Source organism: Chenopodium album, chromosome 1 (assembly GCF_948465745.1).
Source record: "Chenopodium album chromosome 1, dcCheAlbu1.1, whole genome shotgun sequence".
NCBI lineage: Eukaryota > Viridiplantae > Streptophyta > Magnoliopsida > Caryophyllales > Amaranthaceae > Chenopodium > Chenopodium album.
The window spans coordinates 47,823,975-47,842,376 of record NC_137834.1 but is presented as its reverse complement, the minus strand read 5'-3'; the positions used below and the strand labels follow the sequence as shown (position 1 = coordinate 47,842,376).

Below are 18,402 nucleotides of genomic sequence, written 5' to 3'. Positions count from 1 at the left end.
CTTTAGTTATATAAGTACGCTTCTGCCAGAATGAGTTTTTTACTTTAATATATGTTTTAAAGTTTTTTTCTTTTATATTTTTTATCGAAAACACTTGTGGAGTATATTAATTCTCTTAAAAATGGGTCCTTATTTTTACTTTTCAAGTATGAGAGAGAAAGTTGTTTAAAAACAAAAGTATTACTTCCTCCGTTTTCTTTTAGATGCAACACACCCTTTAGCGCGGTAATTAAGAAAGGTGGGGTTTACATGATATAATAAACTTTAAAGTAGGATGAGTGGTTCTTAGGAGTGTAATTTAGTGGGCCATGTGCTTTAAATAAGAAAAATAGTATAGTATTTCCCTAAAGTAACTTTCCTTTTATAGTGTGTTGCAAGTATTGTGACATTTCCTTTTTAGGAAAGTGTTGAAACTTAGTTTTAAAAAGCGCGAGGCGCACGCCTCTTGGATATGAGGCGCAAATTTGTTTTTATTTAAATTTATTTTTATTTTACTTCTTTTTTGGTTTAAAAAACAAAAAAAGGGTGGTCACGTCGCGTGACTGAAGGAGAAGGCTTTTGTATATTAAAAAAAAAAGTATATAACTGAAAAAGTAATAGAGTTAAAAAAAATTTACGTTATTTTAGTTGGGTAGAGGAGAGAGAAAAAATAAGCAGAAAAAGAAAAGCGTGGAGAAGAGCAGAGATCAAAGAGAGAGAATAAAGGGAAAAAAGAAGCCTACCTGGTTTGCTTCAGCGGTGCCGGCCGCCGGTATATTTGCTCCCGGGGATAGATCCTCGGCCATGTCTGCCGTAGCATACCTCACCAATTTTTCAATTGCAAAGCAACCCGTAAATTAGGGTTTTAAAATTAGGGGTCAAATTGCAGTGATATTGTTCAATTAACAAGGGGCTTTTGCTCGAATTATCACTCTAAATACTGGGTAAGTTTGGAAAAAAAATGTGTTTTTTTTTTACAAAAACTAATCCAAAGCCCCTTTTCTCACGCTTTAAAACCTAAGGCGGCTCAGGCAATGCGCCTTACGCGTTGGTTGAGGTGGTTTGTGGCGCTCGCCTTCTGAAATGTGCGACGCCTAGTCGCCTTACGCCTCAACAGCGCCTAGGCGTGCTTTTTAAAACTAAGTGTTACAAGTAAAAGAAAACGAAGGAAGTATTATATATTCTTATGTGGACCATGTGGTGGGGTAAGTAGTGATAAAAGTGGATAATTTCTTTACCATAAAAGGAATAAGTTAAAGTGGGAAGATACAACAGAAACATTTCAAAACGGAAAGTAGGAAGATAAAAACTGAACGGAGGGAGTAAATTTTTTCTTGTCCTCTTCACGTTTATATTACGATGAAGTACGAAGTATCATTTATATACTTAAACATATAACACTAATATCAAATATCAGTCATTTTAATATTATTCTTACATTAATATATTTGTTAATATTTAATGGATGTCTAATGATTTCTTATATATATAAATAAAAGAGTTTTCGAACCGTTTGGTTCTAAACTTAGGGCTTGTTTGGTTGGGGGTACTCATCAAAGGGAATTTGTTGTTGTTTTTTTAAGCCTTTTTTCCCATTCCTTTTACCCTCTCCATTCCCCCAAATCCTTCCAACTTCATCCCCACCCCCTAGGTATTTCCATTCCCATTCCCTAGCCACCCCAACAACACCATACCACCATCCTACTTCCTACCGAAACCACCGGAAAACTAGCGCCCTCACCATCGGTCATCCCCCCGCCCTTCGCCGCACCTCCCTTGCTCCTCGGTGCCGCTCACCGCGATCTCACAGCTCTCCTCTCCCCCGAAAAAACCTCCCCCAGCCCCGCAAAAACCTAGAAACAACTTCTATCTCCCCATAAAACCATCAGTCGTCGTTCCCACCATCCTCGAAACCTTAGACGCTAGGGTTTTGATGGTGGTGGGGGAGCCGCCAACGATTTTACGGGGAGAGAAAATAAATCTAGGGTTTTGCAGGCTGGGGGAGGTTTTTTCGGGGGAGAAGATAGTTGTGCGGTCGCGGAGAACGGCGGCGAGGGGAGGGGCGGGGGAGATGCGGAGAAGGGCGGCGAGTGGTGGAGGAGGTGCGGCGAGTGGTGGAGTGGCTAGGTGGTGGCTGGAAATGGTGGGAAGTTAAGCAATGTGGTGGTGGTGTGGTGGTTGGATCGGTGGAAGTGTTTCCTTTGTTATTCAAAACAAACAACACAACAAAATTGGGGATTTTCATTCCATTCCAATTCATTCCATTCCAATTACCCCGTTCCAACCAAACGACCCATTAGTATGTTCATCGATATAGTTAACTTTTTTTTTTTCCCTCTGATTTCATATATAAGTGTGCCTCAATTTGTACCACTGTATATTAGATTATGGCAATTTATAAAACTAAGTGTGATTAGTTATACTAGATTAAATTATTACAAGTACTCTATTTCTTTCCTAAAAAAAAAAAGTACTCTATTTCTAGTGTATATATATGGTCTTTAGATTAAGCTAAAGTTCTATAAAACCTTTAATAAAATTATTGGTTTCATATATTTGGTTATTTAATTATGAATGACTAATAAGATAGTGGAAACAATAAATATTTTAGTTTGTCAAGTTTGTAGTTTATTAGTTTTATTTTAACAAGCCGAATTTGTACCCCCATCTCTAAATTCCTAGATTCGCCACTATCTGTGATGAAATATTGATGTTCCAGATGTAAATCATTGGAATCTATTAGTTGATTTCTACTCGTTTAATTACAAGATAGGTATGGGAGTGGCTTCTTTGGTTCATTATCAAGGGTGTATATTCCAAAAATACTTTTTGTTTGCTTGAGAAATTTCTTGAGTACCAATACTAATGCTATGAAGTACTTATTACCGGCCCTTCAAGTTTGCTTTAAGAGATGTTTGTAGCACACCTCTTTCATATTACAACTATGCAAGACTTGGATTTGAAATATTTGTGAAGTATAGGGATAGCAATCCAATCCGGATCCAACCCTATTCCGTCCTGATCCGAGGTAAAAAAATCCACTTCGAATCCGAGAAAAAAGTAATCCGAGTTCGACTCCGTTAAAATAATCCGACTCCGAGTCGAATGAGGGTCGGAGTCGGATCCCACAAAAAAAACCGAGAAAAAAAATCCGACTCCGACAAATGTTCGACTCTGACGGGTTATTCGACTCCGACTCCAATAGATAGTGGATTTTTGTGTAGGTCATGGTGGCAATGGGTGTGGATTGTAAAGACCCAAATAGCCTAATTTCTCAAAGTATATTGAATAACGAAAAAAAACTAGGATTGGGGTTGGATCGGAGTCGGAGGTCGGATAATGAAGTCGGAGTCTCGGAGTCGGATGTCGGAGTCGGATTTAGCCTCCGCTTCCAGCTGGGTCGGAGTCTGATTTAACATAATCCGCTCTTAGTCCGACTTGTTGCCATCCCTAGTGAAGTAGTGTTAGTTGTAACTATAGGGATTTTGTCTTAAGTCCAAGTATTTAGTGGTTGTTTGATTCACACAGGAAGTATAAATTCCCATGAAGGTCGATTTTTATGGGAATTAAATTTCATAATCCAAATTTATTGGAATTTCCTAAAGTTGTTTGGTTATCAATAGGGGAAGTAACTTTCTATAAGAATTTCTACTTACCTTGGGAAATTACATAGGGAAACTCCTACATATTGTGGGAAGTGGAAATTCCTAATAAGTACTACTAACCTCATTTCACCAATTTTTTGTCAACTAAAAAACTTACCTACCTTGCATTTACTAGGAAGTCCCACTATATTTTGCGGAAACTGTACTCTTACATTGTAAACTTTTGCTTCAGCATCTGAATTATGTTCTTTTGTTTACATAATTTTGTATGTACGTGGCATGTGCCACAATTTTTTTTATTCTAATTTTTTGTTTTTTTCGTGTTTGTTTGGTTATTTTATTTTATTTTAAATTTTTTATTTATATTGTGTGTGTGTGTGTGTGTGTGTGTGTGTGTGTGTGTGTGTGTGTGTGGTTATATCCACTTCTATCATATATTCATAGGAATATGCTGCCAGGAAGTTGTTTGTGTCTGATATACTCATTGCCTGATACCTTGCTTGTTTTGAAATTTTCTTAACTTATATGCCAGTATCATGTAGGATATCAAGAACAAATGTCACATTGGCCTGAGCTGCCAGTTAACGTGATCATCAAATGGCTGAAGGATCATGATCCATCTTTTATTGTGGCTGATTTTGGTTGTGGTGAGGTCTTCTGCACCCTATTCAAACTAATGCCTATTTTGAAATGATGTCTGGTGTAACTGGAAGTCTCACTTATCACTTCTCATTATCACTTTTACTCTAATTGTGCCTGTTTTTGTCAAATGCAGGGGATGCACGGTTATCAAAGAATGTAAAAAACAAAGTATATTCTATTGATCTTCTTTCCAGTGATCCTTCTGTTATTTCTTGTGACATGTCCAAGGTATGCACCTTTGCAATCTATTATTTCATCCCATTTCATTGACCCAAGTGGATGCGGATGTTTCTTGTTTACTTTGTAGTCATTAGATCCATGATTTAGTGGGATGGTTGTTTGTATATATTTCGTTCAGTAAAACATATATACTGCTGGAAGCTTGGGTTTGATCCTTAATGATGTCTAAAGTTGCCACCTATGTCACCTGGGCCCTCCATTTACCGTAACTCCGTAAGTATTCAAGTCAGATTCTCAACACTCTAACACAAGTGTTAAAAGTAGTCACTTGTTTGTAAAATAGATTAGTTTTGAGTCTTAATACTTGGACCTATATTCGTGTTTGACACTGAGTAAAATAGTGCTTTGGTTGACAATTGACAAAAAAAAAACATGGGAAGTAATTTTGTAGGAAATAGATGTATGTGCTCACTTGGTTAGCATTAACATGGGAAGTGAGACTTCATAGGAAATTCTGCTTTCCACTAAATGGAGGAATTCACTTGCCTAGCCCCTAGTGGAAATTCCTTTGGGGATTTGGGTAATAGAAATTTCTACCATCCAGCCAAAATAATTTTTGGAAATAAAATTTCATGGACATTGAAAGTTCATAGAAGTTAATACTTTATCTAACCAAAGAAGCACTTATTTTGGGTAACATAATATATGAAATTGATGAGCTAGCACAAGGGTATCTCTTTTGGATTGGAATGTTTGATTAGAGTAAGCTCATACAATTTTCACCAAACATTTGGGGGATTGATCTAAAGTTGTGATCGTCGAAAGACTCTCTCAAGGTTTGTCTTCTTTCCATAGTTGACCCACATTCAATTTTATCAAGTTCCTTGTATTTGCTGTCTGTTACATTTTATTTTATTTATTTATTTATTTACTTAAAGGGAATGTGCTCGGTCATCAGGATTTATGTTTTTAAATCTCTTACATAAGAGCATTAGAATTTTATGAACAATATTTTGAAACTTGTAGTAATAAGACATTACTCTTAGGGGCCGTTTGGTTCGCAGAGGGGAATTGGAATGGAATGAAGAAAGGGAATGAAGGAGAAAGGAATGAATTCCCCTGATTTTTCCTAGTTGTTTGGTTGTGTCTAGGAAACGGAATGAGCTGCTCATTGATTCCCTTTGTGACTGTTTGGTTTAAGCCAGGGAATCAAATTTTGAGTTTTTAAATTCTTTAAATTTTTGCTCAAAAATAAAACATGTTTCTTCATGAAACTTGAACCTGTTTTTTTTTTTTTTTTTTTTTTTTTTTTTTTTTTTTATTATTATTATTTTTTTTTTTTTTATTTTTTAAATTTAAAAAAAAATAAATTTACCATCAACCTGTATCATCGTTTTTTCCTGTAATATGTTAAAAAAAAAATAAACTCCAAATAACATCTTTCTAGTTCCATAAATTACAAATCCAAATAATCACCTCTTGATGAAAATAATACCAATGCAAAGTACTTGTTCCTAGATAAAAGTTCATACCAAAAGTGTTCTAATAGGATTAACATTCAACCCAAGTCTTTGCTAATAGTCCTATCTAAATAAAGTTCATGCCAAAAGTAGTAGCTTGTGAATAACACCTAATTCAAAACCATACATGAAAAGCACCACACTAGATTTAAGCATTAAAATTTCCACTTCCTCCTAGAAGATTCTTAACATAAGCACTTTTCAAAGCGTCGGGACACTTTGAAAATACCATGAGCTTGATTGGTTGTGCAGTTAGAATGTTAGCCACTTCAAACCTTGGGCTTCTGTGACACCTTCTAAATTGAATAAGAGTAGTTCCTCTAGCACTTGCTCATTCTTTTCAACTAATTTTTGCTCTCTTTCATCCGCACGCTATTCACGATCATCCGTGCGTGCCATCACATTTGCCATAGTGGAAAGATGAACATTCATGTCTTTCATGAATGCTTGTAAGCTAGCCAACTCATTACTTCCAGCACCACCTTTTCCTTATTTCTTTTGGAACTTTTTTCAGTCTTCATCTTTTTTGAAGGAGGAAAAGTAACGGTCTGAGTGCCATTACCACTAGCAGCAACTCTCTCATCATCACTAGAATCGAGTGTAACCTGTGGGGGGGGGGGGGGGGCAACAGTTTGCAAATTGTTGATTGCTTCAACAAAATCTTCAAAGATTTTCCGGTTGCATAATCCTTGCCATAAACATTCATGAGTTCATGGAAGTGGGGAAATGAAACTCCATACAAGTTTTTGCAGCTCGGATGTTTCTGAAAAACACAAAAATTCCCAAAATGCTCAATATACAAACTGATGCAATCTGATTTTTACTAGATGCAAAATTTCCCAAAATGCTCAAATATTGGTTTCAGTTGTTTCTTGTTATACGTATTCATCGTTGTATGTTCTGCCTCTCTGATTTTGTTTGTGTTCATATACACTAAAAAGAACAAAATCTGAACTTATTTAGTTGTATATTCACTAAAAAAATAGTAAAGGCAGCATCATCTCTTGTATGGCAGAATCTAATTTTTACTTAATAACTGTTACAATATGATTTTTACTTATAAACTGATGCAATCTGATTTTTACTTAAAAACACATGAAATCTGATTTTTTTACTTAAAACCTGATGCACTCTAAGTCACACAATTGCTTAAAATCTTAAAAACTAATGCACTCCAAGACACACAGTCCTTTAATTCTTTATCAATAAATAGCAAAAATGCTAAATATCCACAACCATAGGAATATATATAAAAATAGCAAGTATTCAAAATAGCAAATGACCTTAAAAAAGTTATCATACCTTGCAAAACTCATCATAAACAGCCCTAAATTTGTATTTAACATAGTAGAAATAGCCCTAAACTTTGCTCCAAGTGTCTTCAGTCGAGAATCGATGTGTGGCATAGCCTTCAACCCACAACCAGGAAGAGCCTTACCTATGATCTCCTCTAAGCGAACCATGTAGCCGCTTCTAAACCCATTTTCACACTTCCAATGAGGATCAATAGCTAGCTCTGACAATGCTTCTAAAAGAACTTTATCTTCTTGAGCGGTCCAAAATCGTTTGTTTTTTTCCCTTCCACCTCTACTTGCACTACTTTCATCCATCCTACTAAAACATTTGAACCATATTAACATGTCAAAATAACATTGCATATATATAAAAATGAAATTAACAAACAAAATATTCAATTGAAATACATAAAGGAAATTATTATAAGTCCAACACAACATCCATGACTTAATACAACAATTAAAAAAAAAAAAAAAAAAAGAACACAAAATTGAAATAAAGATACAAGTCTCAAGTTCAAATAACAAATACAATGTTGTTTAATAAACAAGAATAATATCACAAATTAAGTCTGCGGTGTCTAGCCCTCCAATCATTGAACATATTTAGGGCCATTGTATTTCGAAAATTAGTCCATGGATCGGTTAAAGCAATGGAGGTTATGTACTCCACATCATCTTCATCACTAGCATCACCACCATCATCATCACTATCACTTTCATCAAACAAGTCATCATCATCAAATTCGTCAAGCAAGTATCTTTTTACCAAGTTATGTAATAAGGCACAAGCAAGCACAATTCGACCATGTGTTTGTAAACTAAACCAAGAAGGACTTCTAAGAATTCCCCATCTTCCCTTGATTAACCCAAAGCATCTCTCAATCACATTTCTAGCTTTTGCATGCCTTAAGTTGAAATATTCTTCGGCGGTTTGAGGTTGACAGGGGCCATTATTCCATTCTCTAAGATGATAAAGATGCCCCCTATATGGTGCAAGGAATTTTTCTCCATTAGTATATCCTCCGTTACATAGATAATATGACAAATTTTTTTTAAAAAATAAAAATTACTCTCTTACTAAGTCAATTTCAAATAAAGTATACTATGTCAATCAAATTACCTTTTGGAACTTTCAACCCATTAGGCCTAGAAATAGCATCTCGAAGAATCCGACCATTATGTGCCGATCCCTCCCAGGTAAGACATATATAAATTCCATTTCGGGTGAGCATACTCCTAGTACATTCATAGCAAGGGTACCTTTTCTAGTGCAATCTTTGGATTGATCTTCACAAGGAACGTTAACTAGAATCATTGTACCATCAAGGGCACCTAATGAGTTCTACAAAACAAACAATATCACTTTAAATTATGTAATTGTCTCTGTATTTTATCTCAAATTGAAGTGTTGGTTTTTTAATTTACCTTGAAATATTTCCACCTTTCATCGTCGCAATCCTCTTGTATTGGAGTTGGTTTCTTAAGAAGAATACCATGTAACTTTAAGATTGCTAACAAACAAGCATGAAATTGTCTACTAATAGTTTTACCACTTCTATAAAAACGTGCACCAATCATTCTATTTTTCTTATGGTGAGCTAATGTGTATAAGAAGCCCGCAACCATCTCTTCCAAATATGTGTTTCTTGTTTCATTTAATCCACCAATATCTCTAACCATCTCTAAAAGTACACCAAATGTGTATCGGTTTATACGAAGATAGTTCCTACACAAAGTGTCACTTTCTCTAATCATTCTATTCAAGTTGTGCAATCTCATTTTTCTTCTAGTTTTTTTTTATCTAGCTTAAGATAATGAGAATTATGTATAGTTTTTCTTATTGAATAACGCATCAAATGTAGCAACACAACACAATTAATCATAGTAATTATGAACCGAATAAAGTCCCAATTTCTCTTCCTTTTCAAAGAACTACCAATTCGAGCCATTTTCAGTTGAAAAGAACATCAACAACACCATATCATTGACCAGTTTACATATTATTTACACTCAAGGTATATAAAAATCTCAAGCAAAACAAATATATAAACATCAAATTAGCATAAAAATCTCAAGCTAAACAAACAAATATATACATATATATGAACATTAGATATATAAACATCAAATTAGCATTCATTCAAGAAAAAGAAAAAAAAAACAACCATCATCATCTACTGTCGTCATTCACAACCAGAAAAAAATAAAAAAAATAAAAAAAAAGAAGCATTCATGAAACCTTATTTAACGAAACGGTGAACAAACACATGAACAACAATTACTAGGGTCGCCGGTGGTCGACAACGTGAAAAATTCCTCAAAATTTAGGAATAAAGAATAAATTCCACAACAATTTATGAATAAAAAAAAAAAAGACATGATTAAGGTAGATAACGTGAAAAAAGAACAAGGACATGATAATTAGGGTCGACGGTGGTCGTACCTTGTCGCAACAGCTTGGATGTCGTCGCCGGTGTACAAACTCGGGTGGTTGCCGTGGTCGCTGGAGCTTCAATGAGGGGTGACGGGTAATGGAGATTTTAGGGTTTGAGAGGAGAGAGAAAGTGATGGGTAATGAAGGAGGGAATGGGAATGGAAAAGTCTTTGGGGGGGGGGGGTGGGTGGGTGGGGAATGAGTCTGAAGATATTTGGGTAAACACAAAAATAAAAAAGGGTAAAGGGAATGATAGATGATGACAAACAAACAACAACAAAGGGAATGGGGCCTGTACATTCCCTTTCCCTATGATGATACCCCCCAACCAAACGGCCCCTTATTGTAATTAGTGGTAAAAGCTATTGTCTTATAAAGTATAGGTCATATAGACTGTTTTTTATTTGTACGAGTCCTCCTTTGTTTTAGGCTGGATTACCTTGGCTTTCAAAAAGAAAAAGAAAAGGGCTGGATTACCTTGTGAATTACTATAACACATGGCCTTTTACATTCACCTCCTCTGTTACAAATAACTTAGAAAAATGTAAGATTCTATTAAGAGGCATCAGCTAAAGTAATTTTGTAGTGTAGAGACTGAGTTGGACTACATTTTTAAGCATGAGCAATTTTTGGAAGTCGGCTCTTGCAGATCTGTTCTAGTTAAAAATATTTGTGAGATATGTTAAGGAGTCCGCTGTGATTTCAACTTTCCATGTATTTTAGACTTTATTTCATGCTACACGCTCAAACTTTTTGCTGAGATCAGGTGCAGTATGCTCTTGTAATTAAACATCATTGATCAAGTGTATTGATATCTCAATGCTGTTTAAATCATAAAGTTTTGTTCTTGCAGACACCCCTTGAATCATCATCCGTAGATGTGTCTGTATTCTGCCTTTCGCTGATGGGAACTGATTTCCCTAGTTATCTTCAGGAAGCATACCGAGTTCTTAAGCCAAGGCAATATTTTTTTTTATTATTATTTTTTTTATTTTTTTTTTTAAGGCAGCCAAGGCAATATTTTTAGTTTGGTGGTTTACAAGTTATTGATATAAGTGGAATAATTTTTTATTATTATTTTTTAATTCTATTATTATTGTTATTGATATAAGTGGAATGTTTCTGATGATATTCTGATGATTTTAGGGGGTGGCTCTTGATAGCTGAAGTAAAGAGTAGGTTTGATCCAAACACTGGAGGAGCAGATCCCAATAAATTTTCCAAAGCCATATGTGAACTAGGATTTATTACTGTAAAAAAGGTATATGTGCTTTTTATTTCCCCAAAAATGGACAACCACATTGTGTTTCTTTCTTTTGTTTATTCTAGTTATTATTTGTTCTAATATTATAAATAATGTCTCTTCTGGACTCTTGCTTGCTTTACTGTAAAACTGTCTATTTATGAGTTCTTGTTTACAGGATTCCTCAAATAAAATGTTCATCCTGTTTTTCTTCAGGAAAAAGGTGTGAATTGCTTTCCTTTCAATTTTCCATTTTAGGGTATTAAGATTAAAGGCCCTCGTCATCTTTGTGTTTTTGCACATATGTGGGCCAATCAACCGTTCCTTGTCTATTTGTTTCTTATTTTGAATATGCATCACTTTAATTTGTGGTCAGGATGAGCAACTGAGAGATGTGAATGATATTGAATGGCCTGAGCTGAAGCCTTGTCTCTACAAGCGTCGATGAGCATTTGGGAAACTAGCATCTTCTTTAATTTAAGAGAATCATGCATCAAACATCTTCATAACCCAAGGAGTACTTAGATCAGAGAACACAATTGCATTGGTAAATGGTGATTATGGTGGGATTGCTGATGAAATTCGGAAAACAAGTTTTTTTTTTGGAGTTTCAGATAGAGAATGAAAGTATGGAACTCATTCATTTAGACCTGCTGTCAACTAGAAGTGGTGGCTGTAATTTGCTGCTAGCCTGAAAGTCCTAATTATCACGAGCAGTCCTTCAAATATGCCATAGTTATACAGTTCATTGTGCAATTGTTCTTGCCTTCTAACATTATGGGTCGAGAACTGTTGGTTGTACACCAGATCATTGAACAAGACCATCAATGTATATTCAAATGTTATTTTCTGTATTTTTGGTTGATTACCACTGGCACATATTTTTGGAAAAATATTTTTGCTGACTTTGGCTGTGATCGATCAACTAGTTTAATTAGGGAATTAAGTTCAGTTGAGCTTTGTTGTTCTATTGGTGTGACTTTGAGGATCGTGATTGTGTTTAATTAATTTGTCACTTTCTATGATTACCAATTTAATTACACATGACAAATGGTTTTAAAAAAATAATAATAATAATAATAAACCATTATAAATATGGGAGTTAAATTAATGGAACAATCAAGCAAATAGAGACAAAGGAAAGGAAAGGAAATGGAGGGATTGAATTTCTCTCATTTGGATAACAAATGAGGAAGATAATTGGAGGGCAGAAAAATGGAGTGGTTAAACTCTAAAAAATTGTTCTCTTCAACAATGAAAAATTTGGAATGAAAATTTAACCTCTCCGGTCTTAAATACATTTCTCATTCTTATTTTTTCTTAATTCCTTTTTTATCAGTTAATGTTTTTTTTGGAAATTACTCATTTACTTTAATCTTTCACAAAAGTTTAAAGAAAACGGGTTTACAATAATTTATTGAATGGCGGTAAGCCGGTAATTGAGACCCAGCTTACACCTGCGAAAGTTTTAAGTTTCTATTTTTCTCTCTCATCATGGGTTTTTTTTCTTCTCTACTTCTCTCTCCTCCGCTCTTCCCTCTCTTCTCTCTCCTCTGCTCTTCTTTATCTATCTTTCTCTCTCCTTTGTTCTTCAATTTCGCTCTTTTATTCAATTTAATCTTGAATTTTAACATAATTTTCTTGTTTTGATTAATAATTCATCTTCTACAACCAATTTTGAGGTATGTATGTTCATCAAAATTTGTATTTTTGGTTATTTTAAGGCATGTTCATCTAATTTCTATTTAAATTTTAGTTTTCGATTAAAAATTTATAATGGCAAATGTTAAGCTTCAAAAAAAGGAGACAATTGCTCCTCCTACTAGTTCAATCATAAAATTGAAGGTATATTTTCTTAATTTTGTGACCTAATATTTTTTTTTTAATTTTTCAAATTTGTTGTCCGTTTTTGTTGTTTTTCTATGTTTTTATGTGTTAATGTATTGTAATAAGCGATTTAATGAGTTGTTGATGTTTTTATGAGTTATTGGTGATTTTATATTTGTTATTTAATTGATTAGGCGTTTATGATATTTTTCGTTATTATAATCGATTTAAGAGGTATTGATAATTTTTTTTTCTATTTTTAATTATGTGTTAAGTTTTAAATTTCTTGTTCCTGATCTACTTTGTTTTTGTTTTGATGAATTGTTGTAAGAATTGTATGGCTTTATTAGTATACTTCGTATGTTTTTGTGGCGTTATAATAAGTCTTATGGTGATGGTTTAGCTTGGACCTTGAGCATGTTACGGGTTAGGGTTGGGATTGTGTGTGATTTTGTTTTTCATGTTCTTTCAATTACTTCAATTATCAATCTCTTCAGGAAACAATTGGTAGATATGTCAGGCACCCAGGACATTGCAGGAACTGGAGGTTAAATATATCTGTGAAAAGAAAAAAGTGTGTTGTGCAAAAGAAACCTCTTATATAGATTCTATAAAATTCTACGGCAATGCCACTTATGTAATGTATGCAAGTATATGTTTCTTATTCATTATTTGCCTTTAGCCATCCTTTTCATGATAATTAAATCAAACTACTCCGTATTGTTTAGCCGTGATGATCTGGGTTGGGACATTAAATAAACTCCCTGATCAGTGACTAGTTTTCTAACTAAGGGGATGGTGATAGTTTAGCTTGGACCTTGAGCATGTTAGGGGTTAGCTTGCTTCTTTTCACACTTTAATTATTTGTGATAGGATTACATTACTAGCTCAGATCCTAAAATACCTACCTTGGTCTTCCTATAGGCTTGCTCATAAATCTAGTAATGTATGATCGTGTAGCTTTTGTCTGTAAACTCTTGTTCCTCTTTTAGCTTTGTGGAATTTCTCTTAACATTATTGAGTTTCCTTGACCATGTGAATATGTGATTGTCTTGCCAAGGTTATGATAGAATGACAAAGTGTCCAATTTCAAGGCTATTAGCTCAAATGGTAGAGCGATGTACAATAGTGTGCATGGTGTGGGTTCAAGCCCCACATAGCCCATATAACATAAGTGTATTGGTATATTCCTATTGTTGGTGTAGTTATGGTCATTGTTATAGCTTATTTTGAGCATAGTTAGAGTCACTTAACTACTTTTGGTTAGGTTTGTTTTTGCCTTGGTTAGAGCCACTTTTGTATTTGGTTAGGGTCACTTTTTTCTTGAGTAAGGTCACTTTTATTGTTGGTTAGGGTAACTTTTTACCTTGAGTAAGGTCACTTTTGTTGTTAGTTTGGGTAACTTTTTTTCCTGAAAAGAGTCACTTTTTCCTTCGAGTAAGCTCACTTTTATTCTTGTTAGGGTAACTTTTGTCTATGGTTAGGGTCACTTTCGCATTAACTATGATCACTTTCACCCTTAAAAAAGGTCACTTTTTGTTCTTGTTAGGGTCACTTTTGTCTTTGGTTAGGTCACTTTCTCCTTGAGTAAGGTCTCTTTTGTGCTTGATTTTGGTAATTTTTACCCTTAAACAAGGTTACTTTTGCTATTGGTTATTAGGGTCATTTTTGACTCAGGGTAACTTTTACCCTTAAGAAATGTCACTTTTGCTATTAATTAGGGTGACTTTTGCTATTGGTTAGGGTCACTTTTTTCTTAATTAGGGTCACTTTTTTCTTAATTAGGGTCACTTAACCAAGGTTACTTTTACTATTGGTTAGGGTCACTTTTACTTTTAAATAAGGTCAATTGTGTCTTTGGTTACCGTAATTTTAACCATTGTTTATTACATTTTTTTTCTTTTCTCGTTAGGGTCACCTTAACTATATTTGCACTTTTTCTAATTAATAGGATGATGTTTTTCCTTAAGATAGTGTCACATTTAGGATTAGTTGATTAAAATATACATCAAAGACATTTATTTGGTATTGATTGGAAGCTGGTATTTGAAGTTAAATTGTTAAGTGTCAATTGTTATATAAAATACAATAGCCTATGTAGGATTCAAACTAACAGGCTTATATAGACACCACAATATAAAATAACTTTACGTCAAATATATACCTCCTATACAAGAAAGAAAACCCAGATTCAAATTCAAGTAGAAGATCATCCGTAAATCTACATATAAATCGACAATTGATGAGTGTTTACTAGTGTGCACAAATACAAGTATCAACTTTGGCAGGGACTTGTTTGTATGTTGTAGTGACATATTAGACGCTTAGAGCTCATTAGTAAATCATCATCATCATTGAGCAAATCTATAGCTTAATCGATGGAATTAGACATCTCTAGTTCTTGTTCCACAATTTGCAGCAATTTTCATTGTCTCTAGTCATTTGTCAAAAAGCAAGATACCCTTGTCAGTCATTCCCTATTTCCCTCCTATTATAGGGGCTTATTAACCTATTGTGAAAGGGTAACTTAGAGATATAAAACAGTAACTTTAGTGGGAAAAAAGGGTAACGTTTGCAAAAGAGGACATGAATACAATGAATTCATATCAGCATAACTCAGTGACGGAGTCAGAATTTTCTAACCGGGGGACAAATGGACATTTCTTAATTTGACAAAAACATTGAAGCAAAAATATATATATATACTTTAATAGTTAAATTTTACAACTTTAAAATATGAAATACGGAGTACTAAGGCAAAAAACAGGTCATATACCAAGTTTTCCTCCATAAATGTAGATTAATATTAATATTTAAATGTAGTACTTGTCATAATCATCTATTACAATTGTAATTTGGGGTAATTTTTTTTAAGGGTAAGAAAAAAAGAAAACATTAGGAACCCCTCCTCACGAGGGGAATCCTAATGCACAATCGTAATTGAATTAATATTCATGCAAAACTACAATTTCAACAATTCAAATATGTATATAGAATAATTGTCGAGAAATAAATTGAAATAATGCTATACTCTTTGATTCTATTGAAGTGCTTATATATGTATTCACAAGGGCGGATCCACAATTTATTTATAGACCGGGCTGAAGTTATAAAAAATTTTCAATTAATAAAGCTATAAGGAAACATGAGTATAAGAAAGTCACACGGAAAAAAAAAAGTGCAAACAAGGGGATTTGAACCCTTGACCTTCCCACATCTATACATCAAGTAACTAACCAACTACAAAACTTATATATTTTACACAAGATTTTTTTATTTATATGTATCAAAATCTGGACATAAGGGGGGGCCAAGGCCCGAGTAGGCCACCCCCTAGATCCGCTTATGTGTATTCAGAATACACCCAAGCAGTATCATACTACATTCGTTATAGAGAAATATATATGTTTCAAGATAAATTAGGATGGGCTACCTAAGAGTTACTTAGACGTAATTAAAAAAAAATGTGACTAAATAAGGGGGATGATGATGAAATTTCATAAGAAAATGTAGATTTCAAACTTGAGAAATATAGTATTCAGGTTAAGAAATATGTGGTTTGTAGTTCAACAATTATTCAAAGATATATCTCGTTGTTATTATTGTGATTAATAAAAAAAAAAAAAACTTGATGTAATAATAAACGTATAATCATTGTAATAATTAAGAAGAATCAATTCATCTGGTCTAAAGGCCAAAAAAGAATGTAAAATGTCCTGTTAAAAAAAATGTAAAATGCATGCTAGAAGATTCGAACTCTAGTCCATAAAAATTAGAGCTCTTAAGCTCATGCATCTTACCGCTGCACCAACTCCTTTGGTCCATTATATTTAGCACAAAATACTGTATTTAAACTTTTTTTTTTCGGGAAGTGGAGGGACAGCTGTCCCCCCTTGTCCCACGCTGGCTCCGCCAGTGGCATAACTTGTAATAATCATTTCAATCCAAAAAGATTGTAGATTAGCTTATTTTATTCATACATGTACAATTCATAAACCATATCACAATAATTCCCAACCAACATCATACACGCACGGACGCACCAACAATTTATAGTGAACTATCAATAAATTCATAAACTACGAAGTACCATGATAATTGTAATATAATACACTATAATAGAAGTTTGCTTAAAAAGGAAAAAAAAAATCCCTGATTCACCAGAACCATCATCATAAATGTTTGTGGGAAACACCACAGTGAAAACCAGCACCGTAGCGAAAAGAAACGAAGATTAATTTGCCATACCAAGTAGCCATTTTTGTGATGCTTTGGTAATGTTTTGAGATGAAGCCAATCATCTAATTTTTGTATCTGGAGGATCATAAATGTTGATAGAAACAATCGATTGAATTTCAATTATATAAATCAAAAACCCAATTTAAACAAAATTTTGAGAAAAAATCGCCATTTGAGAAATTGGTTTTAGGGTTCGAAATTTTTTGATCAACAAAAGATCAATTGTAGGTTGAAAAATTCAGAATAGAGGAAGTGATTTATTAGGAAAGATCGTGAAAATAATTTTTCATAGATCTAAAGTTCAATTTATAGGCTTTATTTCCTGGTTTGACTGAAAAGAGAGAGGTGAGAGAATGATTTTTTTTTTCTTTTTTTTTTGGAAATAGCATGTTTCAGCGTTGCTGCGTGGCACGTGTAGGAATCTGATGCACAGTAATAATTGGGGCATGTAAATATTTTTGTTAATTTTTTACTTATTGAAAAAGTAAATTACATTTCTCTCTCTTCGTTTTTGCAAATGATCATCAACTGGTTTCTCAATGTACTTTTAGTATTTCCTCCTATCATTTCATAATCCTGTGTTATTTTTCAAATGAGAACTATATTTTGAGACAGAGAAAGTATTATTTTTTTCTCCCCTCCCTTTCCAAATGAGAACTATATTTTGGGACAGAGAGAGTATTATTTTTTCTTTCTCTCCCTCATCTTCTTTTCCTTCCTTTTCTTTATCCAAACAAACTAGTGTTTGTTCCAAAGATGAATCTCAATTTTATGGCCTTGTCTTTTACTTTGAATTTGGTATATGTTTTATTGTATTTATGGAAGGAACCCTTTATCCAATCTAATAACATGATTCGAACCTGCTAAATTTATTGGGACAAATCTGAATCTATCTTGGTCCAAACATGAAAAATTAAATTTAACATAAACAATCAGATTGTTGTTGTGTCTTTCTCTTTGGTGCTGCTCGTGGGGTTCATACTTTCAGAACCATGTTGATAATATGAAAGAAAGAAAGAATCCATGTCTTAGATATATTTTTACAATTTAAGTGGTGGATGGAAGTGATCGACGGCGGGTTTAGTGTAGGGTTTGTGGAAAAATACCAGTAAATACTCCGTAAGAAGAGAATTAAATGAATACAGGTGATAGAGCGTCAGTGTCTCACTCATGAATAAAGGTGGCAGACCCATTAAATTAGACAACGGGTCTCCTGTCTCTCTCAATATATTTCTCCTATTAAAGTTGGGGGCCCAATACAATTAAGAGAACAATCATTTTTAATATTGGATCTCTTGCATCAAATAGACCCGTTATTTAAATAACGGGTCTATACATAATTGGTGGTTAGTTTTTCAAGTTTTGTAGTAGTGTAGTTTAAAATTGATAACCGACCTCACTAACCTAACACAACAAATAAGTAAAGAAGTTATCC

The 18,402-nt window shown here is 33.9% G+C and overlaps 1 protein-coding gene across 3 annotated transcripts in view; it reads left to right on the top strand.

Moving 5' to 3' along the window:
• The window catches only part of LOC145555831 (ribosomal RNA-processing protein 8-like), a 33,682-nt gene extending 21,811 nt beyond the window's left edge, over positions 1-11,871 (top strand). For all 3 annotated transcript variants that reach the window (XM_081617564.1, XM_081617553.1, XM_081617556.1), the window contains 6 exons: positions 4,117-4,231; positions 4,360-4,454; positions 10,512-10,618; positions 10,805-10,919; positions 11,080-11,124; positions 11,278-11,871. In XM_081617564.1, coding sequence (XP_081473690.1) covers positions 4,117-4,231; positions 4,360-4,454; positions 10,512-10,618; positions 10,805-10,919; positions 11,080-11,124; positions 11,278-11,349 — 549 coding nt within the window. In that variant the 3' untranslated portion in view covers positions 11,350-11,871. The remainder of the gene's footprint in view (positions 1-4,116; positions 4,232-4,359; positions 4,455-10,511; positions 10,619-10,804; positions 10,920-11,079; positions 11,125-11,277) is intronic.
• Positions 11,872-18,402: the final 6,531 nt, after the last annotated feature.